Source organism: Calypte anna, chromosome 3 (assembly GCF_003957555.1).
Source record: "Calypte anna isolate BGI_N300 chromosome 3, bCalAnn1_v1.p, whole genome shotgun sequence".
NCBI classification, from domain to species: domain Eukaryota; kingdom Metazoa; phylum Chordata; class Aves; order Apodiformes; family Trochilidae; genus Calypte; species Calypte anna.
This window is the reverse complement of record NC_044246.1, coordinates 40,824,420-40,847,396: the sequence shown is the minus strand read 5'-3', so window position 1 is coordinate 40,847,396 and position 22,977 is coordinate 40,824,420. Positions and strand designations below refer to the sequence as shown.

Sequence of the window (22,977 nt, the reverse complement as noted above, 5' to 3'; positions counted from 1 at the left end):
CCTCGTCTTGAACTGCCAGCTGGTGAATTCCTCAGAGGAGGTATCTATCCTTCCCTCCTGGAGAAAAAAACAACCCCCACAAACCCGAACAGCCAGAACTGCGGAAAAAACGAGACCTGAGTTACAGCAGGCTAAGAGGGGCAGATTTATTTCAACCTCTCAAGTGGACACAGAATTGTCCAGTGGTTTAAGCCTCTCTTTCTGCTAACTGTAATTGTTCTTTCTATGCAAATGCATTTATTGTCTTTAGGCACCAGTCCTGCAAGCCACCGTTCAAGGCTGCTGGTCTGTTGTCGCATGAGCTTTGACAACTCTACCTTCACACCTTAAGAATTAGCATTATCGAAAGGGGACAGCCTCTGTCAGAAGTTACAACTCTCGAACAACATCTCAACAACTATTAGTGTTGCCAAAGCTAGACCCGTTCCTCGCTTTGCAAATGTTAAATGCACTGATTTACTTCTGTGAACTCGATCCGAGATGGTAGGAAAAATATATTTAAATTTATAGTCGCTTGCATGGAATGTCACTTAGAGATAAGCAGGAGCTACATCTTCACAGTCTGGTTCTACCTTTGCAAACATGTTGCTGGGGAAAAAATTTGGCTTCAGTGATTATGCATTACCTAAAATTGAAATAGATTGAGTAGACTATAATAAATACATGCCAGAAAAGATATAAAGAATGTGTGGGAATGCTTATACTTTATCTTAACATTTCCTAGCAAAATAACTTCCTTACAGTGTAATCAAAAATGGAAAGCCAGCACCTAACTAAATTAAGTGCCACAAACATTAATAATGGTTAAAATTACCATTCACTTTATTTTTATATTGGATTATCTTCAAAGTTGTAGACTGAAAATTGATGAAACCTTTTAGGGATTTTCGTCTCAAATCTGGATATTTCAGAGAAGCAAACATTAGCTTAAATTTTTATATTTTAAAATCCTTAGTGAAAGTAAATAGATGCACAAAAAAAAAAAAAAGGAAAAAAAAAAAAGAGAGAAAAAAAAGAAAAAAAAACTTTAAAAGTTCCCCTGATAGTTACAGATGGTTTAATCTTTGGAACCTATTATGTGTTCATTTTCCCTTCAGCATTAATTATACATAATTACCACCACTTTACCCGTACCCTTTCAAAAACGAAATCCGAAATCTGTTTACATTTTTCGCATACGTTACATAAACGCACGGTTTTTAACACACTTCTTCGAGAAACGGGGCTCCTATCTACCCTCTGAAGGAGAAGGGGAGCCAGTGCGCGGCAGACCAGTTTTATTTAAGTTCCTTTAATACAGCTTAATTACTTTTAAACTCTGGAAACAATTAGGTTATCATCCTTTGAAGCGCGGCAGCCGAGTTGCCGGTGCTGGACGGAGAGGGCGCGGCGTTGCCCGCCGTTTGCGCAGCGCGCAGGGGCCGCGCAGCCCCCAGACGCTGGGTGCGGGGCGAGGGGGCGGAATGAGCTCTTCCGCGGCTGTGGGAGCCGGGAGCTGCCGGGGAGATGGGGCATCTCCCCCGTCCTGCGGGAGAGCGCGCCTGGAGGCTGGGAAAATTGTAACTCACGTTCGGCAGGGAAGAGAGATTCTAGTTAAGGCTGTGAGCAGCGCTGATGCTGTCAAAGATTGAGGAGGATTGTTCGCACTTTTCAACCTTATAATTTTACCCTGCGCACAAACCACGAAATTGTATAACTTTATACTCCCTCTTTTTCTCTCTCTCTTTTTTTTTTTTTTTTTTTTTTTTCCTTCTTTCTCCCTCTTTTTTCCTCTCTCTCCTCAGCCGCAGCTCGCTGTCAGGTGTTGGTTTTGTTTTTTTTTTTTTTTTCCCGCATCAAAGCTCCCCGCAGGAGAAGCGCTTCTTGTGGGGCTGACACACGATCGCCCTGGGCAGGGGCGAGGAGGGTTAGGGGAGGGCAGCGGGGGCACCCCGGGCCGCTCCCCCTGGCACTTTGCTTCGCAAGGGGCATTTCCCCAAGGGCTTAGGGGGTTCTTTGTTATTTATTTCCACCCCCCTCAATGGGGAGGCTCTTTCCACCCCCCACCTCCCCCACCCCCGTTGTTTCGTCTCGGTGCTCTCCTCTGCGGGTGCTCCGGCGAGGGAGAAAAGAAAGGAGGGTGGCACACATACCCCTACCCCAAACCCTCCGCGCCCGGCAGCATCTCCTTTATTTGCATGTCATGTTTACAAGCTGGTAGAAACCAAGACTGATATTTGTGGTCGGCAGAAGATGACTTCCACCTCTCCGGATCACTCTCTTAAATAAAAAAGAATTGACCAGCGATGGGCGTAAGCATTTATCTTGAGTTTGCGGTCATTATCTTTATTATATAGCCTCGGCAATAAATAAATCTAGTAGTTACTACCTCACAATAAAACTGTAGTATATGGGACACCTTACTATTACTTTCTTAACAATCTGCCATCTCTTCACCTCTAAATCTTCCCTGTCTGCTCTCTGGCCCACACGAGTCGCTCCCTGTCCGCAGGTGCGGAGCCTCCTTGCCGCTGCCTCCACCCCTCCCGCCCTGCCTGCTCCTTTCTCCTTTTCCATCTGATTCCCTCCCAGAAAAACTGCCCCTTGGTCCCGGCAGGTGCCAGCCCTTCCCGGCGGCTGCCTGCAGCCCTGTACTCCGTGTGGGCAGCTTGGGGGGGAGGGAGCCACCCCTCCTGGGAACCCTCCGCGTGGGTGTCCCTCCATGGTCAGCCCCTCGGGGGGGATATCCCCGGCATAGGCGTCCCCTCATGGGCATCTCCCAGGTCACTGTGGGTATGCCCCGAAGTGAATCTTGCTCCAGGGCAGCCCCCAGGTGAGTGTCCTCCGTGGGCACCCCCACCTGAGCACCTAAGGTCTCGTGGGGTACATTTCCGCTGGGTTGCACCCAACACCTTTGGGGATCACCCCCCCCACACACACACCCCACTGCTCCCCGGCTTTTTATTCCCGCCTACCCCTGCCCGTGGGGTGCGGGAGAAGGGGATCCACAGGGATACTCGGGGACTGCTCCCTGACTACACCCCTCTATCTTTTTTTTTTTTTTTTTTTTTCCCCCGAAGGTTGTTGGTGGTGGGGAGGTGTAGAGAAGGAGAGAAAGTACCCCAAAGCTGAGGCTCAGCAGCAAAGAGAAGCGTTGCTGCTGTGCTGCTTTAGGAGCCTTCACCTCCTCTCCCTACTTCTCTCTGCTTCTCTCTGCCTCTGATTTTTTTTTTCATCTATTCTATAGGTAAATGTCCACGCAATAATATTTATTTACAGTCAGGATGCTGCGCGTATGTTTCTTTTAATTGTATTTTACCATGGTGATTCTTTCTTGCTTTTAAAGCAAGCGGCTTGGAAAAATATTCCCATTTGGGGCGAGGGGTAAAAGAGGGGGGAGGGGGGGGGACACACAGTTTTATTTATACCTTTGACATTTAAAAGAGCATAATTAATTTGTCCTGCTTGCATTAACATTGTTGAGGAAGGTTTCAGAAAGCTAACCAGCAAAGGGAAGGGGGAGGAAAAATAGAAGCTCGCCTAGAAAGCTTAGTATTTTTTTTTCTCTTTCATATGTGTAATCAATCATTCGAGTAGGAGGCAGCAAAATTGTAAAGATTCGATAGATTAAAATGCAAATGAAAGGTAGAAAAAGAAACATTAACATGGCAATCAAAGATTTAATAATCGTAAATCACGGTGGGTTTTTTTTTGTTGCAGCTGCAGTTTGTGTGTTTTTTATGTTTTAATCATGTTCGTTCTATAAATAAATAATTTCTGAAACGAGACTAATTTTTCACTATTTTAACCGCTGGCTATGGCACTAAATATTATTATTTTTTTAAAGTATGGAGCTCCAGATTGCCAACTATCAGACCAGAAAAGGGAGAAAAATAGCTAAGTTGGCTTAGCTCACATTTGAAATTTCAAGTGCAATGCCTTCGCCGATTGCTTTACTTTCCAATTGAAATCCTTACAAAGTTTATTTGGAAACGTGAATGTTTATTGAACAGCAGACAACAAGCGTCTCTTTACAAGACTAACGGTAGCGTTAACCTTCATTCCTGGAGGAAATACAGAAAGATTTTATATATATATATTTATATATATATACATATATGAAAGAACAATATCACTTAGGCTGCAAGAGTATTGCTTCCAAACTAAAGCGTTACTACATTTCCAATGGGAAGGTTGAGGAGAGGTAAAACCTGGGAGGAAAGCTGATAAATGCGGGGACAGAGCCGGAGAGAATTTGCTTGCTCCCCCCGGTTAAGCGCTGCGTGTTAAAGGGAGGCGCCGGGTATGCATGGGATGGCTGTGGCAAACTCGTCATCTCAGCATCTTTCTGTCCTGGCTGACACAGGCTCGGCTTTGGGTGCCCTAGATCCCAAATTTGAGGGTGCACAAGCTCATCCTTCGGAAAAGTGGACGGGAAATAATTCTTTTTTAACTTTTGCGTTCTGCACATGGAGTTCATTTTGTGCGGCGAGGGCTTGGGGGGAAGGAGTTAATCTTTAGTTCGTTGGTAAGAATAAGAGAGCAGGGGGAGAGAGAAGGGAGAAGGGGAAACAAACAAACAAACTAAACACCACGTCGTCGGCCGCTCAGGTTTGGACGTTTTTAGCAGCGCTGCCCTCTCTATAGAGAGCTCGGCGCCGCTTCGGCACAGGGAAAAGAAAGCGGTCAAAAAGCAACTAAATGAGGGAAACGAGCTGCGTTTCTGAGCTCTCCGCCTCCCCGCCGAGGGGGTCCGTCCCCGTTCTCCCCCATCCACCCCCCCAGCTCCCCCCGGGTCCCCCGGCATCGCTCACCGCCGCCGGGCCCTTCACCGGGCGGGAACCGGGCCCCTTGCGTTCCCCCCGGCCAGGCTCCGCTGAGCAGCGGGGGTACTGCCGGGGGTAAACCCCCCAGCGGAGGGGCCGTGGAGCCCCAGCGCAACCCCCCCTGCCCCGCCCTCCAGGCAGGTACTCTGCCAAACACTTCAGGATGGGGGGATAAGGGAGGAAGAGCGGGGAAAGAAGGGTCGAAATTTACCGAGTGCGTTTTTCTCACCCAAATCGTATTAAGCCCACTTTTATTTTTCCCTTGGTGGTGCCACTTTTTTTTTTTTTTCTTCTTCAATCCCGTCCCCAAACTGGGGTGTCCCAAGGGACGGCCCCTGCCCTTGCCCTGCACGCCGGCTGCCGGGGCCTCGCTCCGGGTGGTGCCCGGGACTTGTCTGCCAGGCGGGGACCGGCGGGGGGGGGAACCGGAGAGGGGGGAGGCCCGCCGCCTCCCGCAGCCCCTGACCCCGGCATGCACGGCGCGGCTCCATTGATCATCCTGGCCCGCCACCCCCTCCCTTTATGAGATAATGCAATTACAAACATCAATAAGGAGCTGCGAGGGGAATCATTATGCGGTGACAGTGATAAATGACGGTGCAGAAATAGCATGCTTTTTTTTTTTTTTTTTTTTTTTTTTTCCCTAACAATCCAGGGGCTTTGGGGGCTGAGCACAGTCACCAAGGTAACAGATGACATCCAAAATGGCACCAAAGGAAAAAAGAGGGGAAAAAAAAAAAAGAAAAAAGAAGAAAAAAAAAGAACAGTCTTTCTTTTGCCTTTCACTCTTTTTCCCCCCTGCTCTTCCAAAGAGTTAGTTGGGGCTTTAGCAGCAGCTGCCACACAGGCACGCAGTTATTTCCACAAGCATTAAAGGGACGGGGAAGGTTTGCTGGCTGTCACACACAAAGCAGAAGCCCGGCCCGGAGTTGAGCAGCCGAAGCCAGGCGAGACCTCAGCGGCGGCGGCAGCTCCGCCCCACGCGTGACTATGACCGCCTGCGGAGCCGCCCGGCCTCGCGGAACTCTACATATATATATATATATATATATATATAAGCGCACATATATATTTATCATCCTGGGCGGCACAGCAAGGTCAGGGGAGGGAGTAAATGCTCTGCAGTCTTCCGCGCGGAGCGCAACAGTACCGATGCGTGTATATGTGGAAATATTCACCCCATGCCCAAAAAGTGCCGTTTCTGAGCCCAGAAGTACCTGTGGCTGTAGGATGCAGGGACGGGCCGGCGGGGCACCCCCCTCATCCCCTGACGCGAGCCCCTCTGCTTGGGGGTGGGGCTGCCTCACGCATCTTAGCTGGGATTTGTTGCCTCCTTACCCCCGAAAACAAACAAATACACAAGCAAACAAACAAACAAACAACCCCCCTCGTGGTTGCCCACTCAAGGCGCAGGGCAGGCAGCGCACGGATAGCCGCAAATAACGCTATGATGGGTCTCATGCCCATCCCGGCCCTGTAAGGGTGGGGGGAGTAAAGCGCTGACCGGGACTTGCGCGGCACTGCGCAGACCCAGCTCTAGGGCACACTACGCCCGGGGGGGAGGGGGTGGAGGGAGGGGAGGGGGGGGAGGTGGAGGGAGGTGGAGGGGGCGGACACAAAACCAAAAATGGGACGTGGGGAGAAAAAAAAAAAAAAAAAAAAAAAAAAAAAAGAAGGAGAAAATAAAGCTTCGCCCTGGGGTTGCACAAACTTTGGGCCTGCTGCGCGGGGGTCCGCGGAGCCTCCCACAGCCCCCCGCGGCACTCTCCCAAGCCCCCAAGAGATGGCAGTCGAAGCCGGCTTTCCTCCTCCTCTTCCTCCTCCTCCTCCTCCGCAGCGGGCAGCGGCAGGACAGTGGGGCGGCGACCCCACTCTCCACCCCCCTCCGCCCGTCCTCTCCCAAACCCTCCGCCCGCCCCCGCGCAGCGCCGCGCAGCGCAGCACGCAGTGCGGCGGGACGCGCAGCCCCCGGGGCCGGGCGCTGAGGCGCAGCCGGGCAGCCTCCCCCTTCCCCCCCTTCCCGGTGCGGTGAAAGGCGGGTAGCTAGGAAACAGCGAGTGGCCCGAAAAGGCGGAATTTCCAACGTGTAAAATGTTCTTAACGGAGCCATTGAGAGAGTGCAATAAGGCGTGAGGGGGAACTAATCTCCCCATTTAAATGTTTGTGGCAATTTTATCTAAATGAATTTTAATGCTAAACGCGGGATAATTCCCTATTTGTAACCCGTTTACTTCTCTTTCCTGTGCCTCTGAAGCTGTCTAACATCATGCGATGAACAATAACAATAAAAATACTGTCAAGGCATATTCTTTATTTTGAATGTGTTATAATTACAGCTGATTAAATGTCTTGGGATATAATAGTGGGTTTAATTTGAAATCTGCCCCCTCCCCAAAAGGACTAATAATTTTTAGAAAGGTCCGATGGAGGAAGGTCTGTGCCCCACTTCTCTGCGGCAGCAAGGAGGAAGGGACGCGTGTGCCCTTGCATGCAAGAGGGCCGTTTGTTTTTGTCTTTCAAGAAACATTAAAAAAAAACCCCACAACAAACAAAAAAAAAAACCCAATAACAACAACGAAAAAAACAAAACAAAACGAAAAAGCAAGACCCGCTCATTCACGTTTTGGCAGTGAAGTGTCATGATTCTGGGCCCACAAAGCAGGAGCTGGGATGTACAGCATCTGGGGGCACCTCAAAAAAAAAAAAAAAAAAAAAAAAAAAGGCGGGGGGGGGAAGTAGAAATAATAATAATAATAATAAAGGAAAGCTCAAGACTTTAAAAAGTGAAAAAAAAAAAAAAAAAAAAAAAAAAAGGGAAATCTGAGCTGCTAGGGAAGAGAACTCTGCTTTGGTGGCTTGCTTAATTCAGAAAGGCCTGTGCTGCCTGCCCCTGCCCTGCCTGCATCCTGTCTGCTCACTGTTTTAGCCCTGCCTGCACTGCTGCCCAGCCCTGCCCAACCCCCCCTCTACAACCGGAGGGCTCCGGGGAGCAGTGGGGATGCACCCACAGCATCTCTGGGTCAGCTGCTGGGGAGGCTGGGGAGGGTGTCGGGTGGGCTGTTGAATCATTTTGCCTTAATTAAAACTTAAGTGTATTTTTCTTACAACTGGGAAACTATTTCTTTCTATAGCTCTGGTTTTATTTAAAGAAAAAGAGCACATACTGCAGCCTGCCCATGTTCTTTGGTGCTGGCAGAAAGCGAGAGCTGGGCAAAGAAATGGTCATTGAGGAGGGGACACCTGCACCAGCCTCTGCTCCAGAGGTCCAGCACCCCTGACACCAGCACATCATTTACTTACAAATATGCATTGCCTGGGAAATGTTTTCCAAGTTTTATTTTCCTCCTTCCTTCTTACGTTCAGTTTCAGAAAGAAACGGAGTATGGTTCTGGGTCAAATAATTTAAACTGTGTATTACAACTCAAATTTAGTGGTGGTAGGGTAATACTGTTTACAAATTTTTGTCTGATAATGCCCTATGAAATTACATTTATTAAGAGGCAATAATTCCCATCCTGACAATTTACAGTGCAGGTTCCCAGAAAGTTTCTTTTCGCACCATAGCATTTCATTTACATTCTTCAAATGCAAAGCCAAAACTCAAATAGCAAGTGATAGGTACATCTGTGGAGCTAGCTGAATTTCATAGCTGCTCAGCTCCCAGTTTGACATAGAATGGCTACAAATACTGCAGGGGGAGGGGGCAGGAAACAAATTTTGCAAGCAGTGGAGTCACCATGACAAAAAATAATTTGTTTTTATTTTAGATTCAGATTTCATTACTGCACTCAAACTACTACAACTGGGCTTTGAGTTATTATACAATCCAAACTGTTTCAATCAGAAACTCTAAGACTCAGTGTGCAATGATTATTATTAATAATAATTAGCTCCTTGGTTTCTTGATAGAAAAAGGCTATCAACAAGCATTTGTTTAACCACAACAAAAGTATAATTAGCTTATCCCACTTAGTAAATCTGTATGCATGCCAACTCATACCAAACTGCTACTTTTACAAAAAATTGCAATAATACAGATCATTTTTCCAGTCCTTTTTGCACAAAATTTATTTACAATGTATACATAAATGCTCCATGATGGGACTATGGGAAAAAAAAAATGCACACAACCGATGTTTTGCCCAGAACAAAAGTCAACATATTAAAAATAAATCTTCAGTCCATGTTTTGAGCTGCATAAAACAGGAAGTGATGTACAAGGTGGTGGTTGCTGCATGGGGACAAGGATGCTCTGATGTGACAATTAGGCTTCAAATACACTGCCTTTCCGTTTCCATGCTTCCTCCTACCAGTCTCCTTAAGACACTGCCTGCAACAGCTGATTAATCATTGTTGATGACCGCAGTTTTTCCCATCCTTCCCGATTTACATCTGTTCAGGCCAATTCAAATATGGTGAGTAAATGAATTAGACATGCAAATTCACGCCCCAGGCTAGAAAGAGAGAGAGGCAGAGAGATGGGGAGAAAGGGAGAGAAATAGAAGAAAGACAGACAGAGAGAGGAGGAGAGAGGAGAGAGAGAGTGTGCATGGCTGAGATCCTAGGATAGAAGAAAGATTCTTCTGCCTGACATAGTTATTTTAATGCTCTAAAAATCCTGCAAATAAGCCCTTTCTGTCATTTGCAGGAAAAGTGTAAGGCTTCTTTTTTTTTTCAATGTAAGGAGGCTTCTGGAGGAAGTGAAGAGCTATGGAAACAACACACATAGTGTGGAAAAATTTCACATTTTTTTTAAAAAATCTATAAGAAACAACGTAATATGGATAACAGTATAATAGCATTTTACAATATTTCACTCTTTGTTCTCTTAATGTCTTATATAGGTATTTAGCATGTCCCCAGAAGTTGATTTCGGTTGGTGTTTTCCTGCTTTTCAGGGTCCCTGTGAAGAATTGGAACTTCCCTTGGTCCAAAGTTGATGCCAAGAACTCCATAGTCATTGCAGAAAGACAATGTTTGAAATCTACCGTCGCTGCAGACAACGCATATTTCCCTTAAGCTACTGAGCATGAATGTCCATCACTTGTCCGCTCACTGCCGGCTCACCGGTGTGAAGCATTGTGGGGCTTGATGCTGACATGGGCATTCCAGGGTGGGGTGGTCCTCCATGCATCATCATCGCTGGGTGGTGAGGGTGTCCAGGAATGTAGGTATGCATGGGGGGGCCATGACGCAGCTGAGCAGGATGGGGGGGCATCTGGGGTGGGGTATAGCTTGGCTGTCCCATATTCATACCCATTGGACTACCCCGAGACACATAATCCCCTGGCATACTTTGCAGTCCTGTGGAGAGAAAGAGGTGGAGGTGAGATGTGGGGTCCAGCTACAGACATCAGGCCGTGAAGCACCTCTGCTCAGGCATGGGAAGGCCAGGCTTGAGAAAGGTGAGACATGGAGTCATGGGCATGCGAGTACAGTCACTTTTGTGGGATCCAGGCCTACGAACAGACTCACAACAATGGCAACAGGAACGATTCCCAGGTCAGAAAAGAGCCTCGAAGTACCCTCCCCGCTCCAAATGCAGAGTTTTGGGAGATAAAACCACTTTCTGCATTTACAATTGGGAATGTACGTAGTGGAGATGCTTTCAGTCTGAAGGACACTGAAGGCAGAGCCAGCCTGATGACAAGTCACACGGGGTGGTGGCACTAAGCCCGGGAAGCCCTGTCAGGGCTCTCAGGTGGGCTCTATCCCCCGTGGCCTTGCTCCAGCTACCCGCCTTCACCTCCCTGCTTGTAAATGCGTGCTGGGAATACAAGGCAAGGAATGTGTAGTAGTTAATGAAGGGCTTGGGAAGAGAGATGGGTTAAATCAGTGTCGAGCTTTATCATCAGTTATTTATTTAGCTCTCAAGCCCATCACTTGGAATCTGTCCCAAGTATTTGTGCCATTCAAACAGACCCTATAGAGCCAGCACATACATTGCTAAACAAAGGCCTCATATAAAGCCGAAATTGATAGGATTACTAAGGACAATTGTAAATCAAACCTGTATTTTTAAACACATTAGAATATCTGCCTGTATAATCAATAACAGTTATCAATTAATTCTTTCCTCCTTCCCACTTCTGCCCTCAAGAATCAGGCGCGCAACTCAGCCAACCTTTCAGTGGGCTGGGGAGAACAATAAGGAAAAAAATTGGACCCAAAACAATAAAACCTCCTGCTTTCCGTGGGCCTCTGCCTTCTGCTTGGATTGCTGTAGCTGATGGGAACTGACAGGTGTATTGTTTCGCAGAGCTATAAGCTCCATAATCATCAAGGGTGAAAGGCATACGCTATTGCTAAGTAGGTTCAATTGGCTTTAGTTCTAAGTAAGAGCGCGCTGTGAATGCACCGAACACCTTGGAATCAGGTCTCAAGGCTTGAGCAATGAATCGCTGCTTAATCTAGCCTAAAGGAACAGTTTTGAACTAATGAAAATTGCTTATAAAATATACTGTACTCACAGCTCTTTAATCAAAAAAGATGATAATATTTTTTGTAATAACCTATTAATTTAATTGGTCACGAAGCATAAAATACATCATTTAAATTTAATTGACCCAGAAACTAAGAAACAATATTTAAATTAACTAAGCTAGAAATTTCCATGATGAGGTAATAAGGCTGTTGCATTCCCAAGCTCCGAGGAATGTTTTCACAGCTAATTGTTAAAACTTAGTTTTGACTCACACCCAGAGAAGATGACTACGAAATACACTTGGCCTGGGTAAGTTCGAGCCCTACATTAATATAGGCTGGGGGCACAACAAAGATCCCAAAATAACTGCTTTTAACTCCAGAAAGAAACCGAAAGGGACAAAACCAGGCATAATTTAAACACAGTACCAGTCTTTCAAACTGCTTTACTCTTTCAAAAAAAAAAAAAAACAAAACCAAACCAAAAAAACAACACACCACAAAAATTTGTATAACATATATTCCCCTATAAAAAGAGAAGAGGGGGAAAAAAAAAAAAGCGGGACAGTTTTTCTAGGCTTTCTTCACGAGGCCTGCCACTGAAGATTGCATTAATGATCTCTATTTTTGTATACTGAATAAGTCAAATCCATTTGTCACACTGCAAGTGATGGCATACTTAATTTGGATATAGTCAATTAGCCTGGGCTAAGCTCCATAGCCTGCTGTGCACACCTCTATTTTGTATTCTCTCTTTTTCCTTTGCCACACGTAATCCCATTATGACGGACAGACAAAGAGAAATAAACTTGAAAAAAAAAAAAAAAAAAAGAATGAAAGTTTCATCCGTTGCCTTCCAAAACGCAACTAAGAGAAGCCGCCATTTACTTATTTATTTATTTTACCTACGAGGAGTCTCTGTTTGGCTTTTTTGGTGCCTTGCAGGTTAGCGGGAGAAATGTAACTCATGCATCAACTGCGGTTAGACAGATTTATGACACTTTGGGGACATGCTCTTTCCTCTCCCTGCGCTGCTGCAGACCGCTTACATTTTGCAAATCAGTCTGTTGCCAAGACGACGGGCTCCCCCACCTCCCTGGCTGCTTCTTGTTTTGTCATGTGCTCGGGGATGGATAATAGCATCAATGTATGGCGGCGTCGATGTACGGCGGCGTCAACATACGGCGCGCGCGCGCACAGGGGGTTTGGGAGCTTGGAAAGCTTGTGCTGAACCAGAGGGAGAGAAACCTGAAGGAGCCCAGGCGTAGGATGGATGGATGGATGGAAAGGAAGGAACAAGCATGAGGCTATGGGCAGGGAGAACATAGGGAAATGCAAGGAGACAAATATTCCTCGGACAAAGTGAGAACAAAGACCCCGTTTGTACTTACTTCCCCCTGGCTTTGCCATTGGTTACCTAGGTGAAGGTTACATGTAGTGCCACTGCCCCTCCATGCCCATATTCATGCCCATTCCACTCATAGGTCCTAGAGGGAGATAAAAATCCAAGAAGATGCCAGAGAATGAGCAAAGTCAACAGATAGTGCCAAAAGCCCCTCTCCAAAACACAGCACGGCAGAGGGCCCAGGACCACTTGAGCAAGAAGGTGCCTGGTTTCCCTCGGCAGTGTTGAAGGCAGGCAGAAGACAGGCGAGGCAAGGCAGGCAGCTGAGACAGCAGCAGAAGGTGGAGGTGCAGTTACCTGTGGTGGCACGACCCAGATCACCCATCGGTGGGCAACGCTCCCCTGGAGGCTTACCTGGCGCTCGGATGCCCATGTGCTGCTGGCCGTCCATCACGAAGCCTCCCATTGGCTGCCCGTCAGGGTTATAAGGTGTTCCTTGACTTACTGGAAAAGCACAGAACATTGCTCTTCAGTGACAGCCAAAAGGGTCACCACTTCTCTTGGCATCAAGACACAACCCCCATCCCCTCCCCCCCAGGGACTGCGCAAGATGGTTATCCGTGCCAGCTCTAAAAAAAAAAAGGGAAAACATCTACTGCTCAAATTTAGTGTCTGGGCTAACAAGCTTGCTTAGTTTTGACTTAATTTCCTACTGCCAGCTTGGAAATGAAGTTAGCGATCCAAAATCTCAAGACACGAGGAGCCCCGGCTCCAGCTGCTGCTGCTGCTGACGTCAATGCAAAGACCTGTATAGGAGACGGATTTTATGGCTGGAATAGTCACACTGAAATCACAGTGTGTTAAATTACACCCCTGTGCCTTTCGAAGAGCAGGACCTGAACACGTCTCTGCTAGATATTTACCTCTAATGACAAAATAATCGAAAGTCCTCAAAGAAGAACCGTGGCCCAAAGGCATCTTGGACAACAATGGATTTGGTTATTTGGCAGCGAGATGTGGAAAACAAATTCAATTGGGAGTTACGGGCTGTTCCTTAATGGTGAATACCCACACAGAGCTGCAAGCCAACACCCCAGATGTAACTGGCATGAGAAAATTTCATTTAAAGATTAAAAAATAAAAAAATTTTTAAAAATCCCCCAAGCATGTAGCGATCCCAAAAGACAGTTACTAAAAAAGAAGAGGTGAGGGATAAAAGGACACTATTCCAGCACCACTACCTGAATGAGAGGTTTTCACTGTACACTAAAAGTCGGCTTCAGAAGTAAGCTGCCTTGGGTTATTAAAGCACATAAAGCTCTACCTCATTGAATGTCTTTGAACTTTACTGAGTCCCACAAGCGATTCTGACCCCTTTGCCCTTTTGACAGGTAATAAAGTTTACAGCAATTCCACACCAAGCCATGCACCAGGGAGTGGTCACAGGAGCAGAAAGAGCTGGGAAGGAAAACTCAAAACAACTACTAAAAAAAAAAATAAAAATCCAAGAGTGCAGAGAAAGTCTGGTCATAGAGTGGATAATTTGAGTTTCCTTTTTGAATTTTCTGTGTCTTTTTTTTTCCCAAAAAATGTTTTAATCATGTTAAAATTACTAGGTTTGTAATGAAACAAGGCTGGTTGTATTTTAATTGTCAGTCACTCCCAGCATTCATTTCTCATTTATTTACCAGGTAATGGACCTCCTGGTGAATGGCTTGAGGATGGTTTTTGCCTGCGTGACTTGAATATAGTTACTACTGGGGACTTGCCTGCTCGATTGGACTGGTCTATCATGGGCTGAACTATTCTTCTTCTAGCATTAATAAACCTGCAAGAAAAAAAAAGAGGAAAGCAAATGGTTATCAAAGGGGACAACTTCCACCCATCCCCAAGCCCTCTTGCCCCACCACGGTGCTCTGCATTGAGCTGTGTGTGGATGCAAATACTGCAAAACCTCTAACCCCAATGACCTCTGAGAGCATGAGCTTGGGGTTTCCGAGCTGATTTATGTTTGCCTGCTTTCTACCACAGTCGGACACTTCCATTTAATCTTTTCATGGGGGAATTAGCTGAGTTTTCAGGAAACAATACCAGTGACGCTCTTCTCAATTCAGAATGGGGCACAAAAAAAAAAAAAATGGGTGAAGCCAGCGAGATGCGCGTGAGGGCATCTGCTACCTCCCCCTCATTAGGACCATTTCTGCCTTATGTCCTTCGATTTCTTTTTTCCTCTTTTTTTTTTTTTTTTTTTTTTTTTTTAAATCAAAACCTGCCCTTACCTCTCGCAAACCTAATTCCCTTTTAATGCCCACTATTAAGATAATGAACTGTGATGGCAGAACCCCATCAAAATGAGGGAACGTCTGGAGTTTTATCACTGCCAAGTCACACTGCTGTGGACTTCAGAGCTGTGCATTCCTCCTAGCCATTTCTTGGTGGGCTTCTTCCCCCCCTCTCTCTTTATGCAAAGTCTGAGGGGTCAAGGCGAGGTCATAGCTTTACAGTAATTGAATTTATAATCCTGTTTTCTCCAGCTAGGCCTGACCATTTACAGCAAACATCTTGTTAAACTGTAATTACTGGACTACTGAAAATTCCCTCGAACAATGAAAAGCAGATCTTTGGAAATAATTAAAAAAAAGGTATGGTTGTTTTTTAAAATAGCCATCTGCAACGGTACTCCTTGAGCTTTTGAAGCGCTTTGCCTCAGTTTATCTTGCTATGCTTATTTGGAAAAGGAATATTTAAAATAATTTAGAGTGAAACAGAAGGAGAGGGATCACAAGAGCCCCACTCTCCTTGTGGCACTGAAATCAGGAGGCTGGAAAACATGGCTGGGAACCTGTCAGAAGCGTGTTAGAAGAACTTCTCTTGCAGTTTTGCTCATCAGAAAGCTTAGTTTAAAACCCTCAGAAAACATCTCCACTGAGATTTATTACAGCTAAGCTTCATAACCAAATTTTACACTCCTTGTGAGACAGAAAAAGAATAAAAACATGTACTTCACAATATTTAAAGGAAGAAGAGCGAGCAGGGGTAAAACCACATTACCCTTGCAAAATGCAATGGGAAAGTCCATAAAGGGTTACTTGGTGCTTGCTTTCATTGCCTTTGCTTGGGGTGGCTTAGCAGGAGCTCTCCTAATGCAGAGATAAAGCCACCAGGACCTTCCTGTGGGAAGCTGCTCTGCCCACCCATTCCCCTATGCTGGAAGGGAAAAGAATCACAGACCACCTCTCTGTGCTGTTTGTTTTGCCCCCATCAAAGAGCAGCACAACAATTTTGGTCTCCTCCTACCTCCCATTACCCAAACTCCTGCAAAAATTAATCAAGATGTTGAGTCCTAATCAAGCCTGTCTTGACAAAATGGGCTCAAAGGCATCAATTCTGGGTGCTGATCTGGAAACCTTATACCTGAACCCTATAGGTCATGTTTTGTCAGCAACAGTACTGGATAATTTTTTCTACACAACTCTAATAAAAAACCCAACCCACAACTCCAGCAAACAGTGTTGCAAATCAGTTTATCATTATCTTGTACAAACCATGAAAATTAGAATCATGTGAGCAGAAGGTTAGACTAATCCTCCTTTCTCATTATAAGCACAGGTGTAGCATAAACACCATGTGAAATAAGCAATTAAAAAAATCTGCTTTTTTTCCCCCATTAGCTGCCTTAGCTCCATGACCAATTAGAAAATTGCTTAATATCTGTAATCTGCATTTGCAGAAAGCAATTTTCACAGTAACTCTCCTTAGTAAAACAACAACACCAAACCCCAGTGCTCCAGCCATTTCTTTCTGCAAGCTTGGCAGGCTCTTGCTGTGTTTACTCCATCCTTCTCCTGCCTGATTGCCAAGACCTGTTACTGCAGCAGTTTTTCGGTAGCAGTGAGATTGGCTGGGCACCAAAACCTTCATTTACCAAAAGCTTTTACACCAAAGAAGCCCAAATGCACCACATTAAGCACTCGCACCCCAGCTTCACAACCTTCTCTTCCATCTCCTCCAAAGCACAAATGCTATTATAATGTGAGAATGGAGGGTCAAGAATAAATTATATAGCTAGAATAATAAACCAAATCATTAGAATTTGCCAAGAATTATTCACAAGATGTGCCTAAGGTAAAACATAATCCTCACCTGTTTGCCCCACGCTATCACTTGGGATATCCGCTTTAAGAACATTTTACACACAGGTACTTAACATCTACCTTCTTCCTACGCATTCTTTAAAGTATTTTCTATAAGTAGCAACTCTGCCAAACAGCCCAGTGTTTGGATGTCTTCAGGGGGAATTCAGACACAAGAACATTCTCCTTCTGGGCAAAGTAATAAAATGACATTCTCGCTCCTCCCACTAGAAGTCAAACGGAGGTCAGCTCCCCATCCTTGTATCTGTTTAAATAAACTGGTCCAGCTGTTTGTTTCCAGGATGCCCTTTAACCTTCTGTCCCATCCTCCCTGCCTTTGTAACAGAACGCTTTACTTTGCATTATAGTAGACTCCAAACCACTATGCATTAAAAAAAAAAAAAAAAAAGTATTCACTTTCAAGTCCCTTCCTGCATCCCAAACCTGGAGTTTCTAAGAACCCATCAGATTAAAACTAATAATGTGGCTCTCCTTGAGAGAGCACAATGCTGTGCTATTATGTTTATAAATTGGAAATCTCTTTGCAGGCAAAATTGTGAATTAGCTGTTTCTGCAGAAATGTACAGGCATGAGGGTAATTTCTAATATTCTCTGTTTTTTTCTTTGACAGCAAGACCAAGATCTTCTAAATACTCTTTGAATTTTCAAATTGCCAGACTGACATAACACCAGCAGAAATGATGGAACAGAAAAGCTAACAGAAAATCTCACTGCTCGTTTCTCACTATGTTCACATTCACTTACTGCAAGAGAAAGAAGCCCTAAATCAATCTAATTTTAAAAAGTTCAGACAAATCGAGACTTAAAAAAAGATATTTGCATACTAAGTGCTACTCAGATGGAGTATTCTCAAAATACAACTCAGCATAAAACTTGAGTTAATGATTAAGACAGCTGTGTAACCTTACTAGTGTGAGTAAAGACTTGCACAGGCTCAAAGACTTGCATAAAATCAATTTGCCCATGCAAGCACTCTAGGCTTTGGTACCATTGCCCCAATGTGGAATGGTTTTGGTGTGTTTTTTTTTATTGTTGTTTGTTTGGTTGGTTTTTTCCCTCAAAGAACAGAATCAATAGTGTCACAAGCAACATGATTTCTCTCAGTGAACAAGTTGTAGCCTTCTCCTTGCCCAAGGAGAACGGAGAGCTCTGCAAAACAATGATTTGGGTTGCTTTTTTTTTCTTTGCAAGGGGAAGGATCTGGCATGGAGGAAACGTTTGCACAGTTGGGCAAACACAGAAGTTTAAAGTGTTTATTATTTTTTTCAAGCTAACTTTTACTTGCTCTTTTGTATACACAAGATTGTGCTTTCTGCTGTGGCTCCAAAAGTAAGAAACACACGCTCCCCCCCCCCTCCTGCCCCAGCTATTCCACCTGCTCAACTCCAAAGAGAAAACCCTCTTCTCCAAAGGAAACCCTCTTTTCTCCAATTTGCATTTTACTTGGTTGTTTTCTCAGAGGCTTCTTGCCTGGGCCCTCTCTCCAAAGGTCACTGGCAGTCTACCCAGTTGGTGCATGGCTGGTCCCATGGGTGCAATCCAGCCCCGGCCTGAGGGATGCGCCAATCTGCCTCTGCACTCTGACCTTCAGCTTGGCTGCCCTCGCTGCCATGAACAAATTTGGTTTCTTCTCAGCAAGAGGCAGCATGGTTGGTGATGACAAAAGACTTATTTTAGTTGGAAATTGGCTACAATAATAGCAGCCAAAGAGCAAGGATTTTCAGAGGGTCACCAAACCCTCCAAAAGCCACAATTCGCTAAGGCTCAGGTTACAGCCCGAGTGACATTTTCCTCACAGATCTGGTCTTTCTCCATTCCCCATGTATTTCAGTTCTGTTGAGTGAATAAAACAAGGCCTTCCCCTGCTGTCACAAATTTCCAAAGTCACCTTTGCTCAAGAATCGACAGAGCGATCATGGGGACTTCCAATTTGCAGTCTTTGAATGAAATTTTCCAGGACCAGCTGTCTGAAAGGGGATACTGAGACTTAGCGGTATATTGAGTTTTTCTCTTCCCTCAGCCCTCCCAAATGAGAAGAGTTTCACACCACCTCTAACTTTTGATACTTGTAGCTGCAGGCTGCTCCCTCTCAATATTATCCCAAAGCACCAAATGCCAGAAGTCTGTGCCAAGTGCCAAGAAACTCCCAAAAATCTCTCTACCTCATTTTCTCCTCGAGCTCTTTCTAGCAAAGCAGGCACAAGGATGATGAAAAAACTCACACTACCTACAAAAATGTTCAGCCTTGTTCACAACAAACAAATCATCGTTTTTGCAACAGATGCCAAAGTAACCAGAGCCCTTCAAACTGGCAAATAATTCACTTGTAAAACCAGCCATACTCTTTTCTGCATACTGGGATCCTTCATTTATAAAGCAGTGAAACAACCGTCTCTATTCAGCACTTAATTCCTCAACGCTTAACAGGTTTATCTCTAATAAAAACAATTTAAATGGAAAGTGTGCTATAAACCAGGATTATTACACTTCAGTAACTGCTTTATTTCTTATTTTAACATATTTTTCATTTTTTTCCCAGTGTATTTGTTTTCCAGAGCTTTTTAAAGGAGACGGTCAAATAAAAGAAAAAACCCACAGAAATTATTTCACCGAATACTTTCAAATGTTTAAAAAACAGCTTTAAAAATAGCAAGATCCCTCTGTAATTATAAACAGGAAAAAATAACTGCAGACTTTGAATGGTAATCACATCTTCCCATCCTTAAAATGAGAAATAAATATTAGAAGTGCTTACTGCCTTTATTAGAAAGTTCTGATCCTGAAGTCAGTTAGTGAGCTTAATGACCCATAACTACCAGTCATTAGCAACTCAAGCTCTCTGTACTCCCTTTATTTATAAAGAAAAAAAAAATCCAAGATACCCAAGAAACTTTGTTCATTTTAAAGTCAGACCTTATGAAGTCATGTTTGGCAGCTTCTCTTGGTTTCTCCTCCTCCTCCAAACTGAAGACAGTTCAGGATTGCAATACATCATTTACAACACTAAATGCAGGTAGGGAGGGAAAAGAGCACATGGGCTGCTAACTGCTCACTTCAGACACGTAGTACTGAAATACACTCCAAAGGCAGCAGGGCCATCCATCAGGAGGATCAGTAAGGTCTCCTGAAAGCTCTCCTCCTCCCTGCCTGGCAGGGACTGTACAAAGGGCTGGGGGTGTCACATGACAATATTGAAAAGTGAACAAATAAAATACTATGCAAATACTAGTGATGAAAAACCACTAATTAGCTGACAAATTTGATGTAAAGCACTAATGAAAGCCATGTGTGGTTCTGCAATTTAGTTTTAAAAATAGCTTCTGACTTCAAGCATCACTATGTGACCCCAGCGATGGATTCATGTTGTGCATTCAGAAAAGTTGCTTTAAAGCAGGAGAGTGCTATTGAATCTCTTGTAAGCCAAACCCACTAATGTAGCAAGAATATCAAGTGCAAAAATAGAACAAGAACACAGAGAGATGGGATCAGGTACGGGCTCCTTGTAAGAGAGCTGACTATGCCCTACATGCAGCTGGCCCAATGTGCACCAGCTCTACCTTTGGCCACCTCCTGTACTTGCTCTCCTCTCATGCCTTTAAACCCCACTCCCTCACCTCTTCCAGACCATGCTTTCTTTTCAAATCACTGCAGGACACATCCTGCCTCCAAAAAACCAGATTGGATTTGGGGGGAGCAACGTGCCACCAGTCCCATGGGGCACCATGCAGGCATGATGACCACCTCTGGCTAGCAGTGATCCTTGTGGTGGCTCATGCTCTGGGCACAAAAGGGATGGTGAATGGCTTTCCACTGAGGTTGGACTCACAGGCTCCCTGGCCCTTGTTTCTAGTGCTTCTCTAATCCCATCTCTGTGAAGGGCTCATACCTGGTGGCTGCTCAGTGAGTCTTTCTAGGAGAAAGCTGAGCAGGAAACACTTTCTTCTTGCAAATATTTTCCTGTTCCCCAGCAGGATGGAGCTGAAACCTATTTGTATTTATTTGGTTAGTTCTGAATGGAAAACAAGGGAGGGATTTGCTAGGGAGGAGTGAAGAGCTGACGTGCCACGGAAAGGGTTCGCTGGAGATGGTCCTCCCTGCTCTGCCTCTTTCAGTGCCTTCACACATCACAGGAGAGCTGCTGTTGGCCTTTCTGGTATGATCTCTTCCTTCTCCTCCTCCCCTCCCTTCCACAAATACCACTGGAAAAAGCTCAGCTGACATGGCAAGTTTGCAAGTTTCTGGTGAAAATCCAGGTCTGGCATCCAAACGTCTCCCAGCCAGTGCCAGGGAGCTGGAGCAGAGGCCATGCTGCAGGTCTCGGCTGCACCAGGGAGGGCTCACAGCAACCTCATTCCCTGACACCACAAGTCCCCCAGGGTGCAAAGCAGATGTAAACTCGCCCTCGGCAGCCAGATGATGTAAGGGGAAATCTTTACATGGCAAAGTGCCAGCAGAGCTGACCTCCTGTCTCTTCCCTGCTCCCAAATCCCAGCGCAGCTGTACTCTGCTGATCTCCGTGTGCCACAATTAGCCTTTAAGGAATATGGCAAGGAATCATCTAGCAGAGCGGCTCTAAGGCTGTTCTAACTCACGCCTGGGACAGCACTGGACCCCATAAAGCACTGCAGTTGGGGATACAAGAAGCTATCAGCCAAAATCTTGCCGCCCACAAACATGTTCTCCCTGCCCAAGGACAAATGCTGCCTGGTTGCCGTTCTGCTGCAGATTTGGAGGCTGATTCATTTCAGCACTACCTTTGATAGGATAGAGATGTATGTACTTCCATGCATAGACAATGCCACAAATCCCAGGGCCTCCCAAATGCTCATGGCAGAGGGTACCCAGGCTCTGTACTCAGCCTGGAATGCACATCTCCCAGCTCAGGTCTTTATCTTAGCTCTGAGGCAGGATCTGAACCTCAACTCTCCATTTAAACCTTCAGAAAAGCACACCTGAACTCCGTAATCCAGGTCCTGGTTTGGTGTATGCCATCAGTGCAAGCCAGCCGCTTGTCTTTAGCAGATTACTTCATGCCAACAATTCAGGTCCCACTCAATGACAGGGATTACAGGTGAGAACTGATAGCAAACTACTTGCTATTTCTTTCAAAACACTCCTCTCTCGGCGATTTCCTTGTCCTCTGCCAATCCAGTATGAAGTCTTATCCAAGCAAATGCAGTGCTTGTGAGAGGTGCCTGCACGACCTCTGAACTTTCTCCTGACACAAAACTGGTCTAAACACAGGGGTCCTCCTTTGAGGCCCAATGATTTTTCCACAGACCAAGCTGGGATCTTTGTCGAAACTTCTTTTTCCCTGCTCACTCCTACCTGCAATGCAATTGGCATGGGAGCTGGGGGCAGTACTCAGTTCATCTGCCCAAGCAAAAGCAGAGAGACTGTTCCCTCCCCTGCTGCTGGCTTAAGTGCATTCCCACTCACCAAAGAATGTGAGAGATGGTCTGTCCACTCTCATGGAAAGATTTCCACAACCTCCTCCTATCTCTAGAAGGCCACTCAGGGAGCATCGAGTAATTTTGTACACTGTCACCAAAAAGGGACAAGGAGAAGCAAAACCAGGGTTGCCAAACCAAAAGCCCTGACAAATGTCTTTGGTAGGAAAGACCCTTAGAGCCCCCAAAGAAAAACATAAGAAAACCCTATATGGGACCTGTGATTTGTAGATGAAATAGTCTTTGACATCACCCTGGTCTATACCCGAAGGTGTTATTTCAGGCCAGAGAAGGGAAACTGGGATTCCTGTGGTTTCATCCTCGCCACAGCTACTAAGACAACAAACATGAGCATGCTGGTGTGTTTTGTGTGATGTGGGCACCTGCAAAACTGGTTTGAATTTTTTTCTGTCCTTGTTTTTTTTTTTTTCCCCAGAGGCCACAAAAGATACAACTCTGAGTCACAGCTAACCTGAAAAACCACCCCATACTTCTGGACAAACTCCCCCTCAAGACATCCCACTTCAAAACACTGCTTTCTAACCACTACTAATATCCTACTTTGTAATCTACCTTTTCTAAACATGATTTCCCATTAAGTGAAGTAATTAATTTTCCTTATAATAATCCTACTCCTGACAGCATTTTATTCAAGGCAGGAAAAAAGAGATCTTCAGAAAACAAAACATGCACAGGGAGGTCAGAGGAATGTCAACTTGTGAAACCATAAAACACTGAAAGCTTAGGGATCAGCCCCCTTGACGGTATAAACCACCTTAAAAAAAAACAGGTGAGAAGTC

At 45.3% G+C, this 22,977-nt stretch overlaps 1 protein-coding gene across 3 annotated transcripts in view; it reads right to left on the bottom strand.

The window, feature by feature from the left end:
- Window positions 1-8,543: 8,543 nt before the first annotated feature.
- The window catches only part of MEIS1 (Meis homeobox 1), a 110,933-nt gene continuing 96,499 nt past the window's right edge, over window positions 8,544-22,977 (bottom strand). For 2 of the 3 annotated variants that reach the window (XM_030447324.1, XM_030447323.1), the window contains exons 10-12: window positions 14,343-14,401; window positions 12,988-13,077; window positions 8,544-10,109 (exon numbers count right to left, since the gene is read on the bottom strand). In XM_030447324.1, coding sequence (XP_030303184.1) covers window positions 9,826-10,109; window positions 12,988-13,077; window positions 14,343-14,401 — 433 coding nt within the window. In that variant the 3' untranslated portion in view covers window positions 8,544-9,825. Of the gene's footprint in view, window positions 10,110-12,619; window positions 12,716-12,987; window positions 13,078-14,342; window positions 14,402-22,977 lie in introns of all 3 variants that reach the window. The other variant, XM_030447326.1, reaches the window with a different exon arrangement.